The sequence below is a fragment of the Rhinolophus ferrumequinum genome, chromosome 21, assembly GCF_004115265.2.
Source record: "Rhinolophus ferrumequinum isolate MPI-CBG mRhiFer1 chromosome 21, mRhiFer1_v1.p, whole genome shotgun sequence".
Taxonomy (NCBI): domain Eukaryota; kingdom Metazoa; phylum Chordata; class Mammalia; order Chiroptera; family Rhinolophidae; genus Rhinolophus; species Rhinolophus ferrumequinum.
In genome coordinates this window covers 35,292,902-35,317,373 of record NC_046304.1, presented here as the reverse complement: position 1 = coordinate 35,317,373, position 24,472 = coordinate 35,292,902, and the positions used below count along the sequence as shown (strand labels likewise).

At 34.1% G+C, this 24,472-nt stretch overlaps 1 protein-coding gene across 2 annotated transcripts in view; it reads left to right on the top strand.

Moving 5' to 3' along the window:
• NPEPPS (aminopeptidase puromycin sensitive) overlaps positions 1 to 24,472 on the top strand; it is a 70,933-nt gene that overhangs the window by 29,395 nt on the left and 17,066 nt on the right. Inside the window, exons 3-13 of one of the 2 annotated variants that reach the window (XM_033090236.1) lie at positions 4,256 to 4,333; positions 12,332 to 12,453; positions 13,970 to 14,077; positions 15,343 to 15,543; positions 16,001 to 16,097; positions 16,209 to 16,242; positions 17,079 to 17,193; positions 19,822 to 19,986; positions 20,815 to 20,919; positions 21,344 to 21,404; positions 23,717 to 23,826. In XM_033090236.1, coding sequence (XP_032946127.1) covers positions 4,256 to 4,333; positions 12,332 to 12,453; positions 13,970 to 14,077; positions 15,343 to 15,543; positions 16,001 to 16,097; positions 16,209 to 16,242; positions 17,079 to 17,193; positions 19,822 to 19,986; positions 20,815 to 20,919; positions 21,344 to 21,404; positions 23,717 to 23,826 — 1,196 coding nt within the window. Of the gene's footprint in view, positions 1 to 4,255; positions 4,334 to 12,331; positions 12,454 to 13,969; positions 14,078 to 15,342; positions 15,544 to 16,000; positions 16,243 to 17,078; positions 17,194 to 19,821; positions 19,987 to 20,814; positions 20,920 to 21,343; positions 21,405 to 23,716; positions 23,827 to 24,472 lie in introns of both variants that reach the window. The other variant, XM_033090235.1, reaches the window with a different exon arrangement.

The window sequence follows — 24,472 nt, the reverse complement described above, 5'->3', positions numbered from 1 at the left end:
TTTGACAGATGTGTATGCCATCTTCATTTTTGAAGATTATTTTTGTTACCTATAAAATCCTAGATTGGCAGTTAATTTTAAGTACATTGATTGTTTTATTCCATTGTCATCTTCCTTCCACTGTTACTCTTAAGAAGTCAGCTGTCAGGCTGTTTTTTCTTTAAAAATAGTCTTTCTCCCAACCTCCCTATCCCAGCTGCTTTTTGTCTTTGCTGTTCAGCTATTTAAATCACAGTTAATCTGGGTGATATGTAGTGGTACCGTGTTTCCCCGAAAATAAGACCTAGCCGGACAATCAGCTCTAATGCATCTTTTGGAGCAGAAATTAATATAAGACTCGGTATTACGTTATGTTATGTTATGTTATGTTATACCCTGTCTTATAGTAAAATAAGACTGGATCTTATATTAAGTTTTGCTCCTAAAGACACGTTAGAGCTGATTGTCCGGCTAGGTCTTATTTTCGGGGAAACACAGTAGTAAAGGTGGTTTCTCATTAATGTATCTTGTATGAGTAGTATTGATCTCCACAACATAATCACTTAGTCTATTGCTTTTTGAGTGATTTATTCATTCTGCTAATATTTACTGAACATATTATATACCAGAAACTGTTCTAGCATTGGAGATAGAGTCCTGGACAAAACCAAGAATCAACATTCCAGATACATCTATTCATTTAAGAAAGATAGACAATAATAAATATGTAATGTAAAGTAGTGATAAATGCTCAGAAAGAGGATGTACATTGAGGGATATTCTTTAAGGTGATAGGACAGATCTCTAAAGAAGTGATTTGAGCAGAGACCTGAATGACATAAAATGTGTAGATATCTGGAGAAAGAACTTTCCGAGCAGTTGCAGAAACCCTGAGGTTGGAGAATGCTTGCAGTCTTTGAAGAATAAAAAAGAGGCACCAGCAGCGAAATAGGAGTTCTAGTTATTGTTCTACTCCTTGACAACATTTTTGTTCTGAGTCTTTTTAGACTCAGCCATTCTAAAGGGTATGTTATTATGGTTTTAATTTGCATATCCCTACTATTGATGTTGAGTACTTTTTCATTTGCTTTTTGGCAAATGAAATTTGGTAAAATTCATATATTTTCCTTTATGAAATTGCTCAAGTTTCTGCCCATGTTTTAACTGAGTTGTGTGTCTTTATCATTGAGTTGTAGAAATTTTTATGTATATTCTGGATACAAGTTCTTTGTTGTGTGTGTGTAAGTGTGTAAAATATTTACTCCTGGTCTGTGGTTTGCCTATTCATTTTCTTAACAGTGTCTTTTGATAATCACAAGTTTTAAATATTAATGAAATCTGATCTATCAAATTTTTTCTTTTTTGGTTAGTGCTTTTTTGTTTTTTTCTAACAAATATTTGCCAACCTCAAGCAGACTTAGCTTTCAATTCTGAATACTATTTTGGGACTTCATTAGAGGCTTTGATCTTTCATTACTCCAGCTGCTGTGTGAAGAAGAATAGACTATATGGCAGCAAGAGTGGAAACAGTTAAGAGGCTCTTATAGTGGTCTAGGAAACAAATAATGGTACATTGGACTGGGGTTGCAGTGCTGGCGTCATTGAAAAGTCTGGGATTAAAGATACAGGCTAGTGAATTTACTTACTGGATTGTGGTATAAGAGACACAGACATAGAGGAAGGCAGGATGATTCCATATTTTTGGCATGAGCCACTAGATAAATGGTGGTGCCATTTACAGAATATCCAAAACTGTGATTGACCAAGGTTATTTCAAACTCTAATGTATGTTTCCAAAGTCGTGTGTTGTCTGATACAAAGTACTTGGAAGAGTATCCCATAATATAAGAGACTTTTTAAGAATTCAAATATATGACTACTCCCTCTTTTGTAAGAGACTTTTGGAGGAAATTTTGCTTTTTGTACACATGTAATATAGTTAATATATACATTTGGAAGCATATGCCGTAGAATGGAATCTATTAATACAATACTTGATTGTTTCAATTTTAAAACTGCTATTCTTTTTTTTGTATATTTTCATTTCTTACCAGTTCAAAGCTTTTTTGTGCATTTATTTAAAAAAGTTAGCTTTAGTAAACCTTTATGGAGATGGTCTTTGATCACAGTACCTCAGAGCTACCATAATGCTGTTTAATATATTTGTCAGCAAGGTACATTCTTAAGCATTGAGGTGATTCTTGGCTTTCCTATAGCCTAAGTATCATTTTATTCTTGGGAATCAGAGCAAAGATCTAGTTTTTTGCCAGCAAAAGTCATTGTTTCAGTAGAGAGTTCATCAGTATTGTGTATATGCTAAGTCTTGAATTTCTGTTCAAATTTAGGAGCTAGCTTATAATAGTAGAAAGAATTTTGGCAATAGGCGTAGGAGGGGTACTGGCTCTAGTCTAGCTACTACGTGTGTGACCTTAGACAAATCATTAACTTTATATACCTCATTTTCTTCATCTGTATAAAATTGGTTAAAGTTCTTTTAAAATCTGAAATTATAGTTTCTTACTGGTTTTGTAAAGCTTTTGGCTTTATAAAGATATATTTGAACCATAATGATATTAGAAACATTGGAAATTCAATCTTTGGGTGAATCATTAAAAAAAAGAATAAATTGGGGGCATCTTGTTGCCTGACTTATAGAATGTTGTTTAATCTGAATCACTGTTACCCATATCTAACGTAAGCCTGTGACTGATAAAGCTACCTCTTTTCATAACACTTTTATTGAGGTATAATTCATATACCCTGCAATACATTTATTTAAAATACACAGTCAGTCATTGGTTTTTAGTATATTCAGAGTTGTACACCCATCACCAGAATCAATTGTAAAACATCTTCATCACCCCAAAACGGAAGTGCCTGTGACTAGTCACTTCCCGTTTCCCCTCACCGGTCCAGCCCTAGGCAGCCGCTAATCTACATTTTGTCTCTTTAGATTTGCCTATTCTAGACATTTCTCATAAATATGTGGCCTTTTTTGTTTCTATTTTCTTTCACTTAACATAATGTTTTCAAAGTGTATCCATATTGTAGCATATATCAGCACTTCATTTCTTTTGTTGTGAAATGTTTTGTTGTATATCACATTTGATCTGTTCATCAATTGATGAACATTTGGGTTGTTTCCACTTTTTGGCAATTATGAATGATGCTACTGTGAACATTTGTGTATAAGTTTTTGTGGACATAGTTTTCATTTCTCTTGGATGTATATGTAGGAGTGGTCATATTGATAACTCTTGTATTTAATCTTTTGAGGAACTGCCAGGCTGTTTTCTAAAGCAGCTGCACCATTTTACATTTCTTACTATCAAGCAATGTTATCAACCAATTTCTCTACATCCTCCTTTACACTTACTATAATCTGTCTTTTTGATTATGGTCATCCTAGTGGGCGTGAAGTGGTATCTCATTGTGGTTTGCATTTCCTGATGGACAATGATGTTGAGCATCTTTTCATATGCTTATTAAGGCTACCTCTTTGGCCAACTTTTCATTTGGGATAGGGATGTGACGTGGTTAGAAGTTGGTCTGCTTAGCTCTTTCTGAAGTGGCAATTACGTTTTCTGAAGTGTCAGCCAAGTAAGCAGTCTCTGCTCACTCCTGGTGGAGAGTAACTTGAATCCTTAATTTAATCCACACATCTGTTTTCACCTTCATTTCTGTAAAATGTGACAACAAAGAATTTTACTGAGAGTAAATATGATTTATGTCGTAGTTGGAATTGTTACCTATCTTTGGGTGGCAGAGAGAACTTTCACTGATACTATTTTTAACACTGAAATCTCAGCCGTTTGCTCAGTCTTCAAATTTTCATGAATGAGACTGAAACATACAAAGCAATATATAGTCACACAAAGGTGAGAATGAAGCATGTCTGAGAATCTGGTAGAAAACCTTTTCACATTTATAGTAGTCCTATTTCCCTTATATCATAAAGTTTTGTGAATTAATGTAGGATGTTTAAGGATTTTTTTTTTTAAGAGAGCATATTGGACTTAGGTAACGTGGCCTTAAATAGGTTAGTTTGTAATGACACTCTTGTTAGTAGGAACTTAATTTATTAAATTAAGAATATTTAATCTCTGGTTCCGGTTAAGATGGTGGAGTAGTTATTTAAAAAAAAAAAAAAGGAATATTTAGTAGATGTTTTGCTCTTGAAAATGTTAATTGCTGCAATGTTAATTGCTGTTAATTGGATTTAGTCTTATCAGTAAAGTCAGAATTATTTCAATGTGTTTTTTTTTTTCCATTCCAGAAATACATGCTACAGGATTTAACTATCAGAATGAAGACGAAAAAGTCACCTTGTCTTTTCCTAGTACTCTCCAGCCAGGTAAGAGATGTGACTTTTCTAAAATCCCGTGATTAATAGTGACATCTTTCTTCTTCCAGAGAAATTTATTGTTTGTCATTTTTCACCTTCATTGTTTTCAGCAGATTAAAGTCAGGTTCATTGCAACTTTTGGGACACCAGGAAAAAAGAACAGACCAAAAACTAATGCTCATTCTACCCTAGAATGTAATGCATTGTTTTTCACCTTTTCGGTTTTAAGTTTTTAAAAATACATTTACCTAGTTCCGTCTTTTATGAGTTGAATCCAAATCTCTGAGATGAATGTCCCTCAGATGATTTTGATACACATCTGGAGACTAGATAGGTATTGTGCTAGTGAGGGCATGGAAGGAAAGATTTGTTGATATGTTAACTATTATTAGGTATAAAAGCACAAAGAAAATAGAAGACTTCCCAAGCTTAAGATAGTGGAAGAAATTATATATGAATCAATTGTTAAAGCACTACGACTTTGATTAATGAGCAAATGAAAAGCAACAGATAATTCATATGAAAGAAAATGCAAATAATTAATAAACATGTGAAAAGATATTCAGCTTCCTAGTAATGAGTAATATCAAAACATCAGTTACTGTTACACCAGTTTTTGCCTTTCATGTAAGTTGAAATTAAAAAAAAATTTACATGATTCTTGATGATGTGACTGCCTTGATATTATTGGTGGGAGTGTAAATTCATGTAATTTATTTAGAAGTAGTCGGGCAGTATGTTCAAGAGACGAAACATGTTCATGTCTTTTGATCCAGCAATTCTGGTAATAGGAGTATATTCTAAAGAAAAATCATAAATACAGGAAATGCTTTATGTCTAGAAATGTTTATTGAGACATTACTCAGGGTAGTAAAAAATTGGAATTAGTATGTTTGTCCAACACTAAGGAAATAATTAAGTTAATTATGTCATATCTGTATGGTGGAATATATGTATATAGCAATTAAAAGTGAGGTTTGTGAATTCTTAACACTGTAAAGTGCTTATTATAAAATAAAATTAAAAAGCAAGATACAAAATTACATATACAGGATGATGAATCATACCTCTGACATGGTGCAAATAAAATGATACGTCTGGTTGTTGACATAATTGATGATTTTTAATCTTATTTATACCTGTTTTCTGGTTTCCATAATTTTTATACTGAGAATATTTTGCCTTAATATAAAAGTATTTTTAGAAAAATTTTAAGTTGGAGAAGTTTTGTCTTTTATTTCAGGGCTTGTAACGACCTTTCATTTTGCCTTTTGCTAACTAGGATTTTTGTGTGTGAAACTATTATAAAAATAAATGTTTTGCCATAAACATGTACTAAAAGATACCTAAGAATATAACACAAAAAATTGAGATTCTCTCTCTCTGACTCCTTCCACTTCCACTGTCTGGTGAATCCTTTCAGAAATATTCCATATATACGTGTGTGTGTGTGTGTGTGTGTGTGTGTGTGTGTGTGTGTGTGTGTGTGTGTGTGTAATATATATAAGAGTATGTGTACATTTAAACTCAAAAATGGGGTCACAAATCTCAGTGGCTTACAACAAACAGTGTTGCTTAAACATGGCCCTGTGAGGACTGGCGATCATCTGCAGCTATATCACCAACATGACTGAGCCCCACTTAGCTCACACGTCTCCTTTTAGGACCTGCAGTGAGTGCCACTGTCTGCAGCATGCTGTTCTCACATGGCAGAGAACAGAAGCTCGGGGACAGGGCCAGAGCCAAACCACGAAGACACCGTATGGATGGTGGTGTACTTGATGTCCATTCACATTTCTTTTGCCAAAGCAAGTAGCATGGCCAAACCCGAAGTCACTGGGGCAACAGTTACCAGACATTTGATAAAACTTCTAATATGAAAGATAGAGCAAAAAGCAAAGCAATAAGTATAATAAAAGTATAGGAACTTGGAAGAAGCAAAAACAAATGAAAAGAGTCCTTCCACCATGTGAGGACACGGCGAGAAGTCTGTGACCTGAGAGAGGGTCCTCACCCAACCATGAGGGCACTTTGATCTTGGACTTCCAGTATCCAGAACTATGAGGAATAAATGTCTATGTTTATGAAGGAAGGGAGGGAGGGAGGGAGGGATGAAGGAGGAAAGGTGGGTCTCAAAAAAACCCAAAATCAATTAATATCCTTAGAGATATAGTTAATATCTCTTCATTAAACAAGGACAGGGCAGAATATCATCAAAAAGAAAGAATCAGAGCAAGAAAACTTTTGGAAATTATAGTACAATAGGAATAAAAAACCCAGTGGAAGTTTTAGAATATGAAATAGAGGAATCTTCCAAACAGTAGGATGATTTGAGGACCAATCTGGCAGACCCAACATCCATCTAGTAAAAGAGAGGACAGAGAAAATAGGAAGAGGAAATTATTAAAGACACAAAACAAGAAAATTTCCTTGAACTGATGGGTCAGGAGCCTTGAGTTTGAAAAGGTACAACATTGAGAGGGACTAACTCAAAAAATGTAAAAAGTCCCACACCAAAGCAAATTTTAGGAATGAAGTGAGTCTCTCAAATAGTTTCTCCCCGAGGTGAGAGGGTTGGGAGGAAGGAGGGAAGGCTGACAGATTATCTCCAAAGTTCAGGGATCAGAATTGCAGTCGACTTACCATCATGAACCACGGAAACTATACTCTAATGAAGCCATTCCTTCAAAATTATGAGTGAATCTGAGTTTCAACCTAGAATTCCATGCTTAGTCATTTAAAGAGGGTAAAATAAAGATTTTCAGATTTGCAAGTGCAGAGAGAATTTAGTAAAAATATAATAGTGGGAGATGTAATTTAGCTAAAACTTCACATTCAATAGTAAGGAGAAAATAATGTGTAAAATTGAAAACTGAAGAAATTGCTATATAAGCAAGGTATTTAGAAACCAGAGTTGCTATTCGGGGCAGTGTGGGGAGTAGGGTAACATTGAGCAGGGACCTGCAACTTATATATGTAGACTTATATAGTATTATATGAGTTTCAAGCTATGGACTACTACTTGAATGAAATAAAATCTTTAAAATTTTTAAAATCTATATCATTACAGACTACACTCTATGTTCATGCTGTGAAAAGATTAAAGTCAATAGCAAAAGAAAAAAAGAAAAAAATCCCGTTTTGTATATTTGGAAAAATTATATCTCTGAAAATTAATGAGCCAAAGATGACTTGTTATGGAAATTAGAAAATTCTTAGAACTGAATAATGAAATTACTACATATCAACACATGTGGGTTACAAGTAAAACATTACTCAAGATAGTTAGCTAAGAAGAAAGACTGGAAATTAATTAGCTAAGCATCAAGATCAAAGTTAGACAAAAGGAACAGGTAACTTGAAGAAAGTGGAAGACAGAAATAAAGATTTAAGGGGAGGGCCTGCCGGGTGGCTCAGGCGGTTAGAGCTCCAGGCTCCTAACTCCGAAGGCTGCCGGTTCGATTCCCACATGGGCCAATGGGCTCTCAACCACAAGGTTGCCAGTTCGACTCCCAAGGGATGGTGAGCAGTGCCCCCTGCAACTAGCAACCGCAATTGGACCCGGAGCTGAGCTGCGCCCTCCACAACTAAGACTGAAAGGACAACAACTTGAAGCGGAACGGCACCCTCCACAACTAAGATTGAAAGGACAACAACTTGACTTGGAAAAAAGTCCTGAAAGTACACACTGTTCCCCAATAAAGTCCTGTTCCCCTTCCCCAATAAAATTAAAAAAAAAAAAAGATTTAACAGCAGAAATTAGTGAAATAAAAATGGAGAAGAGAGGAGCAAAAATATTTAAAAACTTTAAAAAAATAGTCTGATACCAAAACCTAACATGTATAGAAAAAAAGATAACATAAATGCAGTTTTTGTTCAGCATTAGGAAATATGACAACACCATTTTAAATAAAAAAAATTAAAGATACTGTAATTATCAAAAGAAACCATAATGTATTTGTTAGAATTCACCAGGTAAGAGTAGAAAGAAACTCCTAGGGGTGTGTGTGTGTGTGGTATATATGTGTATATGTATAATATACACATGTATCTATTGAATGTTTAATCTGTGCCATGTACTGTCATATGTGCATCACAAATACTAACTTAATTAAATCCTTTTTGAGATAGATTCTATTATCTCCACTTTATAGATAAAGAAAATAAGGCACAAAGATGGTTTAATTAACTTAAATAACTTGCCCATGGTCAGCAGCTTGTAAACGTCAGAGCCTGGATTTGAACGCAAGCAGTATATAATATATGGACGTAGTTTGAAATTCAAATGATATATAGTGAAAGTTTGTTTGTCATTATATTCCTGTCTTCATCTCTCAGATCCAGTCCTCAGAAGCAACCTGTTTCTTATATATCCTTTCAAAACTGTACTATGCTTTTATAAGCATTTGTTTATACACTGTTTAAAAACAGAAGTTAACATGCCACACATAATATTCTGCACCCTTCTTCTTTTCCCCTTATTTATATATATAAGATGTCATTTATCATCAATATGTAAGAGCTGCATCATTCCTGGCAAGGACCATTAACAGCAGACATGGTAAACTGAAGTCATTTCTAATAAAAGGAGGAACAAGTCAGGGAAAGTTATGACCTTTAGCATACTATAATTTGACAGAGTTTTGGAGATTTTTTAGCTAATATAACAATATAAATAAGTAATGAATAAATTAGAATTTAAAAATCTTATTTATAGATGTGACTATATTGAATTATTGGATAACTATAAATAACTGTTTGAAAATCATTGGCTTCCACATTTTCCCAAGATTCTCTGGGTCAGAGTTATCCAGTCATTCATTGTTTGCTTTAAGAATGAAGTCCTTATTTTCAAAAAATTTTAATAGGTTGTACATGTGGGCTATCTTCTGGTAATGGAGTAAATATTGAACATATATTAAGAGGACATTAGTAACCTTTGTGTTTAGTCTCGTGAAACTTAACAGTCATGTCAACTATTACATAGCTAAGTAAAACATCTTTTCTGAAATTGGCACCATTCTAGAATAGTGAGTGGTTAGGTTACCATAATCATTTTAAGACCTAACATAACCTCAAAATCTTTGGTGAAGGATCCTGTAGAGTGGCATTTATTTGGAGAAACACTAAAAGATACTAATGTTTTGAAGAGTGAAAAAACAGGATCATAAGAAATGGTGACACAAAAGCAAAGACCTTTTTACTCCCTTTTTGTGTAATCTGCCTTTCATTTTTATAGCATTTAGTAGGCTCATTAAATTTTTATTAAAGTATTTAATTAAAGATCGACTTCAGCTTTTACAACAATTATTATACTCTTTTAAATGTTAAATAAATAGGTTTTTGATGGAAGCCTCAATTTTTCAGTTGTTTAATTTATAAATGAGCTTCTTGTATGTTTTAAAAGGGTCACCACCCCAAGCAGGTAAATATTACATACATTAGATATTGAAATATTGTATGGAATTTGAGGAAGCATTGTATTATAAGTTATGTGCGCAAATAAGTATAAAATTAGACAATCTGGCAATCAGTTCTTAATATAGTATAAATTTGGTAAGTGAAATTAATCAAGAAATCCTTTTTTCCTCCTGTTCTTGCCCTAAAATTCTATATTCATAGTAAATATTTTGTAATTAGTATTGTACAATGTGACACTAATTAAATTTATTAATGATTTTTTTTTTTTAAACTTTAACTTGTGTTTTGTTTGAATTTCAGGTAATAACCCTTCCCAATACTTTGTATTTTGTTTAGTATGCCACTTTTGGAAGTGGCCACTGTCAATATCTTGTTATGGTTTGATGGCCTTGGAGATTTAAAACCAAGTAAAAGTGTAAGCAGCCTTTCTTACTTAGTTATGAGTTTTATTCCAAACAGGAAAAGTGGAAAGTAGATTTACCATGGAATGAGTTATATAAAAGACACCTTAATGGTTAACCGAGTAAAAACAGACTTGCCAATTCCATTTATGGAATTGTGACATAAAATTCCATCAAGCAGTTCTCTTTAAAGGTAGTAGATTTCTATAATCTATTAGATATTCCTTGTAAACTTTATTAATGTGGATATATCTACTTTTTAAAAAAAAATCAGTAAATTCCTAAAGAAAGGAGAAATTTTGTATTGTTTATATAGTTAAATTGTTTAATATCAATCATTTAGAATTCTTTCAGATTCTTTTACTGTATTCATATTTACTGTCCCAGTAATCTATCATTCTCTTTAACAGAACAAAAATATTTATTGTCCCCTTCAGACAGAATGTCTGATTTTTTAAAAATAATCACAAATGTCTATTCAGTTGAGCTTCCGTTATTTTGTTTTGTTTTGTTTTGTTTTCCCAGCATGATTACTTTAAGAATGTGCCACTTTCTGTAATGATGATTTTGTTGCAAAGGTCTGAAATTTTTACTTGAAATTACTTTCAGAACCAGTTCGAGGCACATAAGCAAATCAGTGTAATTACTTCATAGACACACTTAGTGTTTTGTCTAGAAATAGAGTTTGCAGCTTGTTATTCACTTATTTTGTAGACTGACTCTTGATTACTTTTGGACCTTTCCAAGAAGCAAATTTAATTTTGGAAGGTGAAGATTTGACTTTGTGACCGTCCAAGAGGATATGTCAGAGAAAGAGTCAAGAACATTTTGAACAATGGCAGTGTCACTGCTCTACAGCATTCCAACATGACGGTTTAAAACATTAGGATGTAGGGGGGTGGGGCAAAAATCCAGCACCAGCTTTTCCTATGGACAGGGACCAGAGGCTGTCTCCATGCCTGAGCTTGGCACTTGGTGAATGAATAATCAGTGATGGTTCTTAGAGAGAAACCCCCACTTCCCTGAGCCCCCAGTCCGGGACACATTCCCCACAAGGGAATTGGCCACTTCCTCCCCCCAAAAAAACCACCACCAACAAAAAAAATTAGGATATAAAAGTTTTGGTATGATTGGCTAATTATAGTCATACTATATCTTTAATACATTAGATTCCCATTCTCTAGATCCTGTTATAAATAGGCACTTTAAAAGGATCAATTGCAAAGTCAACATTTTTATGGGTTTTTTGTCTTGGTTTATAAAATGTAGGATAGGATTATTGCTTTGTCATGCATCTGAATTTAGATGACTATTAGATAATAATTATCTTTTTTTCTATTATGAAAGAAAGTATATATACTCACAAAAACTCCCATTTTGTTCAGGTTTTGCTCTTGTACAACAATAGAATATACATTCACATTGAATAAATACTCATTTTTGTTTTTATTTAATCATTATTGATTAAATGTATTTTTTTAATATCAGATTTCAAATGACTGAAATGGCTGTGGGAGTTTGTTTTTGTCCTTTTGCTGATCAAATTATCTGTATTCCCTATAGTTCCTTACAACAACAGGGAATTAGTGTTTCATTTGGATTGAACAGATAGTGTCTTGTCTGAATGATAGAGTTATTGGCATGAAGTCATCTAAAACAACCAATTTATATGGTATAATTGGCAGAGAGCATGAACTTTAGATTAAACAGGCCTAAGTTTTTATTGCATTTTAGTTAACTAACTGTGTGACCTTGGGCAAGTTATTGAACTTTTCTGCCTCAGTTTTCTCATCTGAAAAATGGAGACAATATCTATTTCCAAGTTTATAAATATTTTTAAAGCACCATGCACAATAGCATGTTATACATTTAATAATAAATGTTAATTTCCTTTCCTGTTTTTATCTTCATGTATTGGTAATTTGAGATAAAGTTAATAAAGTTAAAGAACTTTCTAATCAGTTACTCACCCTAAACAGTTCTTTAAGTTTTACTTTAGGATTAGTCTGCCATGTACTTTAGTAAATATTATATTCTCTCCATTGCCAGGAGGAGTATTTGAGAAAGGAAAGAATGATTTAAACATTGTAAATAGCCAACTGAATTAGTATCTTAAGGACGTATTTTTGATAACTTGTACTTAACATTTTCATAAAAGTGGTTTTCATTTATCTTCGATCATTAGGTACAGGAACCTTAAAGATAGATTTTGTTGGAGAGCTGAATGACAAAATGAAAGGTTTCTATAGAAGTAAATATACTACTCCTTCTGGAGAGGTACGCTATGCTGCTGTCACACAGTTTGAGGTATGGTATTCTTCTCTAAAGTATTAATGATCTTAAATTAGATATTCTGACAAAGGTGTATTCTCTCATTTGTGTGATTATTTGAGGCTAGGTGCCTTTGGCCATAATTATATTCATGATTTTGGATTTTTATATTCACCCAATTACCTTCACTATAGAAGGGAGGGAATTAGGAGTGTGGGTTAGGAAAGAGCATATTTCTATATATCTCAGTAGATATATAGATATATTAGATATAGATCTCTATATATGTATATATGTCTGTGTGTGTGTGTGTATAAAACAGCATTACTATTAATTTAGTACGAAAAGCCACAGGTGTCAAATACTAAGAGGATAATTTTAATTAAGAAACATACATAGTATAAAAGTAATTCAGATATTGAAATTTTATTACGGGTCTATGTGTGTGTGTGTATGTGTGTGTGTTCTGATCTCTACTCAGAAACATCAGTTAATAGCAGGTTTAGCTCTAGTGTCTAGCCCTCAAATATATCTTTGATTGCTTTCATCACTTTGTCCTTTGGATATTTTAGAAACTTTTAAATCTTGTTATTCAGGTCATTCATTTAATTTCCTCTAGTATAAATTCATTTCTGTACTGCTGCTGCTCCTAATTTAAGTTTTTCTATGCTGCTATTTCTGTTCTTACATTCTAATTACTTTTCAAATGTCTTATTTATTCTTTGATAGAATTTATAATTTAATTTTCTGAGAGTGCAATCAGCCATCTAACATTTTTTCTCGGAGAAATCCTTTTTCAGAAGTGTGTGCTTCCTCTACTTCTGCATATTTTGTTACTTCTTTTCATAACAGAATCTTGTCATTGGTTCTATTTTTTTCATTTTGTTCTGTTTTACTTCATTTCTTTCTTTTGTAACTAATATTCTACTAAACCACTAAATTTTATTTTGCTTTAACAAGTTTGCTGATTTTTTATTTTTTTTTTAAAGAAAGAATGAGGTCTCTTTAAGTAGGTCAAGTTGCGACAATTTTATGTGTAGTATATGGAAATGCCATTAAATGAATGACCTGCGTAGATGTGACAGAGCATCTGTCTTTATTCCCTTTGCTGCCATTCTAGATAAAGAACAAAATACATCAAAGATTCTGAAAATATTTTTATTTTTACTTTTGAAATGAAAGCCAGAGAGGCAACCTATCGTATAATTTCAGCTCTAAATCTTTACAGTTTTCTGTGTTGTGTTAACATTGATGGAGCCATTAAACTTTTGAAATTTATTAAAAACAAAAATACAATTATAAATTATACTATAAATTGTTAAGAACTGTAGCTGACCTAGTTCCTGGATAATTGTTGATGTGGCAATGATAGTAAACCTTGTGTTTTCTTAGTCAGTGCCTCGCTTGTTGCCTGGCACTGTAGAAAGTAAATATTTGAACAAGTGAATGAATTATATAAATAAATAAACAAAAAAAATGAAGGGCCGTTACTTCATGAAATAGTCTGTTAGGTTAATTCAGTGATATTTATATTTCATATTCTTTTTTTAAGGCTACTGATGCTCGGAGGGCTTTTCCTTGCTGGGATGAGCCTGCCATCAAAGCAACTTTTGATATCTCATTGGTTGTTCCTAAAGACAGAGTAGCTTTATCAAACATGGTATGTATGTGGTTGTAAGTATATTTACATTTTGAATAAAGCATTTGGCATATTTAGTCTGCTGATTAAATGGGATAGCATGAAACCACCTAACACAGTGTTTGATACATAATAGGAACACAAATGTTAGTTTTCTTTATTTCCAGTAAGCCCTCTATTATATCTTAATTGCCTTATTTGGAGAGTTTCTCAGTTCATGGAAGATAGTCCGTGTAAACTGTATTAACAAGATTATCGACTTCTTTTAATTTGGAAGCCTAAATAAGTTATGAGTTTAATAAATATTACCTGAAAGAAAAAAATCTGACTTTCTTATTAAATGCCAAAAGATATAACCACATAATAAAGTATATTTAGGTTTTTGGCTGATTGTATTTTTGTAATACGCTCTCTTCGCAGATGTCATTGATCTCATTCATAAATAGAGTAAGCATTCACTACTGGAAGTATATTGTCTAGGACTACTTGAAGACATAGAGTAGCCTAAAGCCTAGAATATGAATCTGGGGAACTTGGAAAAGCTTACTGCACCTGAAAATAACTGGCTTTTGTCTCCTTTATTGGTGGAGAGAATTCCATTGATACAATGCCATTCTCGTCTTAAATATTCTTAGAGAGGAGACTAATATGTTGAACTGAAATATGCATTTACAATTTAGTATGAATTTATCAGGTCTGTTCTTGAATAAGTCTTCCTTGGAAGAAAGAACAGCGAGATCTTGAGGAAACTGAGAGCCTGAATAAGAAAAAGAGGGAGAACACCAAAGGGAAATTTATGGACTCCAAAGGCAAAGTGGAGTTTTCTTCACAAATATGCTTAGAGCCAGCCTTGGTACAGAAAATACTCTAAATCTAGAAATCTGTACCCTTTGAACTGTAGATTCCACAGTTGCATTTTATTTTCATTAATAATTGTTGTCTCCTATCCTTATTTCACTCGGAAAGTATTGAGATCTGTCTTAAAACATCCCAATACCTGGCATATAATAGGTATTCAGGAACAGTTTTCTTTTCGCTCACAAATCCTTGGTAGTTTTAACATGTTAGCCCTGAATTTCTTAGTGTGACCGTGTTTTATCAGATCACTTTCCTTCTTAATAGGAAAGATCTTGACAGAATAAAAGCACTGAATGAACTGGGATAGAGAAGTAAGCAGTGCCGGAAAGGGGGAGGGAGCGGCAACAGTGCCTATAGGTTTTGGCTAGTGTTTGCTATAAGGTATTTAATGTAAACCTATTTAAATTTTTTCTTTTTTGTTTTAAAAGAATGTAATTGATCGGAAACCATACCCTGATGATGAAAATGTAGTGGAAGTGAAGTTTGCCCGCACACCTGTCATGTCTACATATCTGGTGGCATTTGTTGTGGGTGAATATGACTTTGTAGAAACAAGGTCAAAAGATGGTGTGTGTGTCCGTGTTTACACCCCTGTTGGCAAAGCAGAGCAAGGAAAATTTGCGTTAGAGGTAAATGTACTTGAAGAGGATTGTTCCAACAGTCCATAACTCCAGGTTGGGGAATTTACATTTCTGATCAATTATTAGTACAATTATTTGTAATTTAATCTGAAATTTGTTGTGCTCCTTTGATTTTATTTTTAATAGAATTTTGGAACTACCAATCTTGGTGTTGCGTTTACATTTTACAAGATAATGATTAAGAGAATATTAGAGTGGAATTTATTCATCCAGAGAGTGGGTGGGAAAATATGTAATTATATTTTTTCATACCAAGTTATAACTGGATTAACGTTTGTCCAGCATATACAAAACTTGGGGCTAAGGCAGTCTTTGGAGGTAGGGCTCCCCTGGGTTGGTTTCTAGTAATTTGATACTTTGGCTTGCAACCGGATTCCTTTGTGAATTTCTATATGAGTTACAATAAAATATTTATCAGATGGTTCTTTTGTTTATACTTTTATAGGTTGCTGCTAAAACCCTGCCTTTTTATAAGGACTACTTCAATGTTCCTTATCCTCTACCTAAAATTGATCTCATTGCTATTGCAGACTTTGCAGCTGGTAAAGTAAATTTCATTTTATTGCTGAATTGTAATAACTTTTTTGAATTTTGTGATTTTGAGGAAGAAGTATGTATATATATCAATAAATGTTTATATTTATTTTATGAAGGTGCCATGGAGAACTGGGGCCTTGTTACTTATAGGTATGTCAATGATGCATTACCCTGCCTTATCTTTTCAATCACTGATTTCATAAGAACTTTACTCCTAATCACAGTTGAATATCTTCTGCTTTATGATCTGCCATGAATTTTCCAACCTCCCCTCACTTCCGTACACATTTCAAGAAGGCAGATGAACACCCTCTGGTGCTACTATCTGAGAGTGTAGGATTTTAAAGTGAGCATCTGGCACTAGTAACATTTTTAGATTTTTGGCTCAGTTTCTCATTTAGGTGCCTTGTCTTCCTCCCAGTAGTTTCATAATTATTTATCCAGCTTGAAGAACTGTCTCGATTTAATATTTTCCAGCCAAATTTTTACATATCTGTCACCACAGTATAAACATCTGGGTTGTATAAGTTTTGAAGCAGGGTCTGTAAACAAGTTTTTGCCTTCTACTTTCAGTTGCCTTCTTCGATGAGCTAAGTTTTGGACAACCTGCTCAGTGTTCTTTTTGAGACTGTGGAATGCACTTGCCACTCTCCTTCTTTTAATGGAAGAACTGTCTTCTCTCTATCTCTAGCACAATAATCCCTAATACCTTAGACAAAGTGTTTCTAAATTTTCAGGCAGCTGTCCTATCAACAAACTGATAATTAAACTTGTGTCACAACTTTATCTTCTGTTGTATGAATTCTGTTGACATAGTCTTTAATCTTCCTGGAACTTTTTCTATCCTGTATACTCTAAGGAAATGTTTTCTTGACATCCCTAACTTGACCATCTTATTTACTGTTTGAATCTACTTCCCCTACTTGTGTATGCATGCTTTTATTGCAATACTTTTATTATTTAATTTTTTTTTTTTTTTAACGCAGGGAGACTGCATTGCTTATTGATCCAAAAAACTCCTGTTCTTCATCACGCCAGTGGGTTGCTCTGGTTGTGGGACATGAACTCGCCCATCAATGGTTTGGAAATCTTGTTACTATGGTATTTAATATTTTTAAGTGCTCAAATATATTTATCTTCATCCTGCTGCACATTATTTTGGCTACATAGTATTTCAGGTTTGCCTAGAGCATTATGCCAAAAAATAATTGAATGATAAGAAAACTTTATTTTAAAAGATCCACATTGAAAAGTGTTTATCAGAATCTCTGTGTTGATCAAGAGCATGTGGACAATCTTTATTCAACAGAAAATACTTCCTAATTGTTCTAGAATTTGCCTGCTAATAGGGGAAGTCACGATACTAATTTGGGTGAAGGAATGAGATTCCTCTTAGGTAGAGAGATTCCATGCAGTGAGATTCCAGGCTAACTAGTTTCCTGAGTCATATTTATTATGTAGTTCACTAGCTTGAAAGTAACCTGCTAAGTAATACACTGATCTTCGATTAGGTTGAAGTGTTTTTAGGGGCCAGTTCCATTTTCTAAAATGTTAAGTTTAAATCTGATAGAAGTGAAAGCAAAGGAACTGCAGAATAACTAAAGTATATTAAAATTTCCAACTGTCCCATCGACATCCTTGTTTATTATAATGTTTGCAGTGAATGATCATTGTCCTCTAGTCTTGACCTTTCCCTCTTACTCTAAATCAGGGCTGTCCAAACTTTTTTCAATGTTTTTCACCAAGGCCCATATGCGGTAAAATACACAAACAGCTGGGCCACTCACTCGAAGGGAAGTATGTGTTGCCTCACCTGCTTTATTTAAGTAAACTAAATATATTTTTGGAATTTGCTGCGGGCCAATTAACAATGGATTGCGGGCAGTAGTTGGCCCACAGACCGCAGTTTGGACACCCCTGCTCTAAATAAACACTATATCCATGGCAGCCAATTATGTTAGAGCTTGGGAGCACAGGTTTAATAGGTGAACTAGAAGTACCTCTGCAAAGAAAGAACTGGAGATTCTGGAGCCAGCCAAATTGCCAGATGACATTTTAGGCTGCCACAGAGCAGAACCTGACTTGGATGTTAGTTGGATGTTTAAAATTTTACGTAGGGATGAAAAAAATTTTTTTAAAACATAATTTAATGTGGAATTAAGTATGCTATTACCTGTATTCAAATCTGTATAGTAATGTTCTTTTCTACTTAATGCAGCAAGTTTGTTGCTGCTAAACAATTTTTTTGCTCAGCTTTCAGCAGACTTTATTTTTTATGATTTTATTTTGAAACTACCAGTAATAAACTTTAGAGGGGAAATGTATGCATTACTATGTAGCTTTTAAACAACTTTTTATTGGATTTGAGTAACTATCCTAGTTATTAGATGCCAGTTGTTTCATTAACTGAAATTTAAGGGCTTAGAGATACATCAGAGATTAACTAGCTTTGTACCAGCTTATCTTAGTGGAGGCTACTAGTTAGAGAAATGCACAAAACACTTCGACAAATAGCCATTTATCACTTAACTGGAAATATTTGATCTTTTCAGGATTTCAAAATGCCGTCGTGTTTTTTACCATTGCATTAGTCCTTTAGCCTCTATCTTGTATTCATATGTTGCGTTTTTATATGAGATTTAATCAACTTCAGTGAAAATTAGATTGAAATCTCTTTCTAAAAAGTTGTGTTTTTAAAAAAATGTTGGTTTTTCTCTGTGACCCATTATGTATTCTTTGTCCACTCCACTATTAAATCTTATTAACAGGTGAGAATTTTATATTTCATAAATGCTTTATCACCATTCATTACTGAATTACTTATTACCATGACATTTCTGTTAATTTCACCTAATCCTAATATAAGTACTGCTTTTCTATTTATCTAGAAAGTTTAACTCATCTATAAACAATGATTTCTCTCAGTCATTATGGAAATAGTTCCCAGTTCTTGTTTGGTCCTGGTAGCTTTCTGGGGTTTTTTTTGTTTGTTTGTTTTTAGATTTTATTGGGGAAGGGGAACAGGACTTTACTGGGGTACAGTGTGTACTTCCAGGACTTTTTTTTTTTTCCAAGTCAAGTTATTGTCCTTTCAATCTTAGTTGTGGAGAGTGCTGTTCAGCTTCAAGTTGTTGTCCTTTTAGTTGTGGAGGGCACAGCTCAGCTCCAGGTCCAGTTGCCGTTGCTAGTTGCAGGGGGCGCAGCCCACCATCCCTTGCGGGACTCGAGGAATTGAACTGGCAACCTTGTGGTTGAGAGCTTACTGGCCCGTGTGGGAATCGAACCGGCATTCTTTGGAGTTAGGAGCCTGGAACTCTAACCGCCTGAGCCACCGGGCTGGCCCGTTTTCTGGTGTTTTTAAAGAGAAATCTTTATTAAACCAAATGACAATATAGGAAATAGTATAGGGAAAAAAGCCTACATTTATCCACTCTCTCCCCTTTTCGCCCCAGTCTGTCCTACCTCCTTTTATACCTTTGGTAGTAAAAGTTACTTAGCAATATTTTGAAATGTCCCTCAGGCATCATGCTAATATCACCAATTGGTCTTCCTTGGAATCTCTTTTAGGCATCTCTTTTGTTCAGAGCTGTGACTTATTTACTAATTGTTTTTAACTGAATTTTAGTTCATTAAGTTTTAGAGTATAGTGGAAGGGACATGTGAGTTTTACAAATTAGTGGAATGCCAAGCGTTTTGTTTTCTTTATGTGTTTCTATCTTTTGTTTTTAGGAATGGTGGACTCATCTTTGGTTAAATGAAGGCTTTGCATCCTGGATTGAATATCTGTGTGTAGACCACTGCTTCCCAGAGTATGATATCTGGACTCAGTTTGTTTCTGCTGATTATACCCGTGCCCAGGAGCTTGACGCCTTAGATAACAGCCATCCTATTGAAGTGAGCCATAATTTCAACCATTTGCTCTCATTTTTAATAAAATAAGTAATTTGTTATAGAGATACTTGGGACACTGAAAAGAAAATTGCGTGGGTAATTTCATTTGTTTTTATAGTTTTTATTTCCAGTCTTGAAAATATAACAAGGCTGTTCTAATTATGTTTCTTCTTAAGGTAGGCAGTATAAAAATTTGATCTTTGGAGAGGCAAGTGCTGTGTACCCATAAGCATTCACTAAATACATTTTTACTGAATATACGGGAGAATCATAATTGTTAGGTAATATGCATAGGGGAACATTATGATTCCATTGTTTGTTTCAAAAAAAATTCTGAACATATTTTTTATTGTTGTCTGTTTTTATATACATTTTAATTCTCTTGACTTCGCTTATTCTTGTTCCAGTTCATTTAAAGGTATAAAGTTCACCCCAAAAGAACTAGACTTATAATCTACTTTGATGTATTTAACCAGAGTCCTTTATAATTGTAAGCCATACTAACTAGTGCAAGAAAGCAAATGTTTTTCATTTCTCCCTTTCCTGCCCCCACTCACCATCACCACCAAAAAAAAGATCTATAATGACTTGTCCCCCAGCAAAACAGAGCCAAGATTGGACCCTAAGAGATGATGGAGATCAGGTTATATATTCCACTGTATCAGTGTTAGTTCCTATACTCTTGAAGGATCATCATTATACATTATGAGTGAGCTAAAGGCAGAAAAGTATCTTTTTAGTTAGAAGGGTTTTCCTAGAAAGCTTTTTATGTAATTCAGTATTACAGGCTGTCTGCTTCCTGTCATAACCCTGAATCACACTGTCTGCCAGGTCAGTGTGGGCCATCCTTCTGAAGTTGACGAGATATTTGACGCTATATCATATAGCAAAGGTGCATCTGTCATCCGAATGCTACATGACTACATTGGGGATAAGGTAAAAAAAACAAAAACTGGTTTAAGTCTTGTTTTAGTGAAATCGCATAGTTTTTCATGGAAAAATGTCAGGTTTTATTTAGATTAGGTTCCTAAGTAATTTTTTTCTAGAATCTGGAAAGGGTATTACCCTGCTCTGGCTTACCTTTATTTCTTTTTATATTGACTCTTGTGATCCCTTGATGAATGATGTACAGGTGTTTGGGGAGTGGGTGGGATGCTGTTATAAAACTTAAAAGCAAAAGTAAAAGGCAAAGAGTATGCTTTCTTAAATAAAAAGCAGTAGACATTAGGGGGATATATGTTTTTCAGTAAATCTGATACTCAAGTGGTTTGAGTAAATTAGCTTTTGAGTATTAATATGCAAATATGCTGTAAATTCCGAGGTCTGACTCTCCTGGATTTTAAAAATTGTGTTTTCTCAGGACTTTAAGAGAGGAATGAACATGTATTTAACCAAGTTCCAGCAAAAGAATGCTGCCACAGGTAATCTTTAATAGCCTGAGATAGAAATGGACAATGTTGGCACTCCATGTGATGGGTAGGAAAGAAAGTTGACTTATTTGACGCCGTTGTTAATTCGGGGTCCATTTTCCTTTTGGTCATCCTCCAGTAGTCTGCTTTCCATAGCTCAGTGTTTTGCCACTTAAAAGAGTCTAAAGAGATCTGTTTACCAGAGGTTGTTTATTTGGTGATGGTTTTATTGCCCTAAATTAATCACTGGCCATTAAAATAGCTGCAAAATAACCATTTTTAGATGTGAATTTCAATGAAGTAAAGTCTTAAGATTTTTAGTGTATGATGGTCTATAATTTATTGGATATCAGAGTCAAAAGGATGAATAAAGGCATCCTTAAAGAATTGATGGGATATGAAAAAGAGCCAGAGTCATAGTTTTGAGTTCTTTAGTGAATAAAAATAGTTTAAAAAACAAGAAGATTTATGTAATGTCATTAGTGTCTAATAGAATGACAAGTTCAGAGAGTCCTGGCCATGGGCTGTTCCTAAGGTTTATGACCTGTGATTTAAAAATACAGTATCTTCTCTGTTCAAGACATGATGTAACCTTGACACGCACCACCCCCCACCCCTGTAAATTTCCATTTTAGTCTATAAAATAGAGAGGCATTCTGTTCCTTAAAGAATGGCTACAAAAAAATGTACTCTTGCAAGTTTAATGAATCTTTGGCATGCATATACAGGCATACCTTGTTCTATTGCGCTTTGCAGATATTGCATTTTTTTTTTTTTACAAATTGAAGGTTTATGGCAACCCTGCATCGAGCAAGCCTATCACCGCCATTTTTCAAACAGGCTCAGATGATGGTTAGTATTTTTTAGCAATAAAGTATTTTTAAACTAAGGTATGTACATTTTTTTAGGCATAATGCTATTTTACACTTAGTAGATTATAGTATAAACATAACCTCTATATGCACTGGGAAACCAAAAAATTCACGTGACTCGCTTTATTGAGATATTCGCTTTATTGTGGTATTCTGGAACAAAACCCGCAATATCTCTGAGGTATGCCTGTATATAATATATGAGGAAAGAACCGTGTGCTTCTTAAATCACCTGGGGTTTGTTAAAATGTTTCTAACCAAGTAGGCTGGGGTGAGGCCTGAGAGTCTGCATTTCTAACAAGCTCTCAGATGAAGCTAGTGCTGCTTGTTCATAGGCCACACTTTGAATAGCAAGGCCTACCATGTACCTTTTTTGGTTTGTTTTCGTGATTTATGAAAAACGGTTGGCAGTTCAAATACATTTCAGTTACCATCCATGGTTTTTATCCTTTTGCAGCAGGTCTAGTGCCCTCTTTCTATCTTCACTGCATTTCCCTCAATTCCTGCCTTGGTGATCTCTCCACTGAATTCTGCAGTTGCCTATCAACTCACTACTTGCCTTACTTCATCTCTTCATTTCTCACACTGAGGCTAGCTAGGGGTATCCTTCTGAAGTAAATATCTGATTGCATCAACCTACTGATTAGAAATACTTGGGATACCACATTCCCTTCCCAATGAAGTCTGTACTTCTTTGTAAGCCATACAGTCTTCAACAATTCAGCCTGCTCACTCATTGCCCGTTACGCCCATACATGTGCCCTCTATCTTCAGCTTATTGAACATACTGCTTTTTTTAAAATATTTTCTGTCTTTTCTTATACTTTCCCCTTTGTACATAGACCATTTATTCTGTCTACCTGGAATGAGCTTTGTTCCCCTAATGAACAGCTCCTCTTCAAGATGCAGACCAAAAGTCAACTCTTGTGAAGGCTTTATTTTCTTTGGATTTTTCTTCTAAATGCTTTTCCTGTGTCCCTGCCTGCATTACAGTATGCATCACATTGTATCACTGTTTTGCTCACTCTACCACTACTGCTATTTGAACCATATGAGTTTTACTTCAACCTCATCAGCATTGAGTATTTTTTAACTTCTGTTAATTGAATGCGTGTATAATGGTTTTATGTTTGTGAATGACTAGTAGTGATCTTGAATACGTTTCCATTTGTTTGTTTCTATTTCTTCATGTTCAAATTCACCTGGTTTTTTTTGTTTGTTATAATTGGAACGATTAAGAATATCTTAGTATATAAGACCAGTTTTTGTAATAGAGTTAGCTTATTGGGCATGCAAGGGGGATAGTAATTTGGCCCACTGTTTGTTACCTGAACCTGAAAGAACCAGAGTTGGTCAGCAATGCAGTGTCAAGGGTTATATGAAATTTCTGGGTGTTTTAGGAAAATAAAAATGTAAACATTTAGATTTTCATTGTTTGTGTTTATCTCCTAGAGGATCTCTGGGAAAGTTTAGAGAGTGCTAGTGGTAAGCCTATAGCAGCGATGATGAATACCTGGACCAAACAAATGGGATTCCCCCTCATTTATGTGGAAGCAGAACAGGTAAACTTATAAAAAGTCCCTCAATTTGTCTGATACTATATTAAATGAAATTCAGTCAGTGTTTCAAATTTGCCTTTCTGTACTTTAAGAATTCTAGGTAATCTTTAAACTAGCCTTTGTACTCTCAAAATGCACCCGAATTGACATCGTACGTTACAGTGCTTGCAAGTTAACCTTCCACAGCCACATGTTAACCTTAAATGTGACCGTATTTTATAATAAAGTACACACATTGGAGGACCTCTCAATTAGATTGACTACAAGCATTTAGAAAGGCAATTTATGGAATGCAATCAATCATATTTGGTGGAAAAGGTTATCTGTAAGTTTGTGACCATTCTTGTTTCTTTCTAGTCTTCTGTCTCCATTTTGGACTAGGCTGTTATAAGAGATGTCTGATCAAATTTTACATTGACACTGTATAGACTGTCAAGTAGTTTTCATTTTATCTGACTGTTTTAAGGATAATAACATGCAAAGATGATTGTTCCTTTCACCTCTGGGGATTTCGTTCCCTCAAAAACTATCAACACCTCAAAACTATTAAACTATTTAATGATTACACAAAAAGCTACTGGGCCATAATTTTTTCTTCAAGCACAGCACACTTTTAAGTTACAATAGAGGACACTAATATTCCACTTCC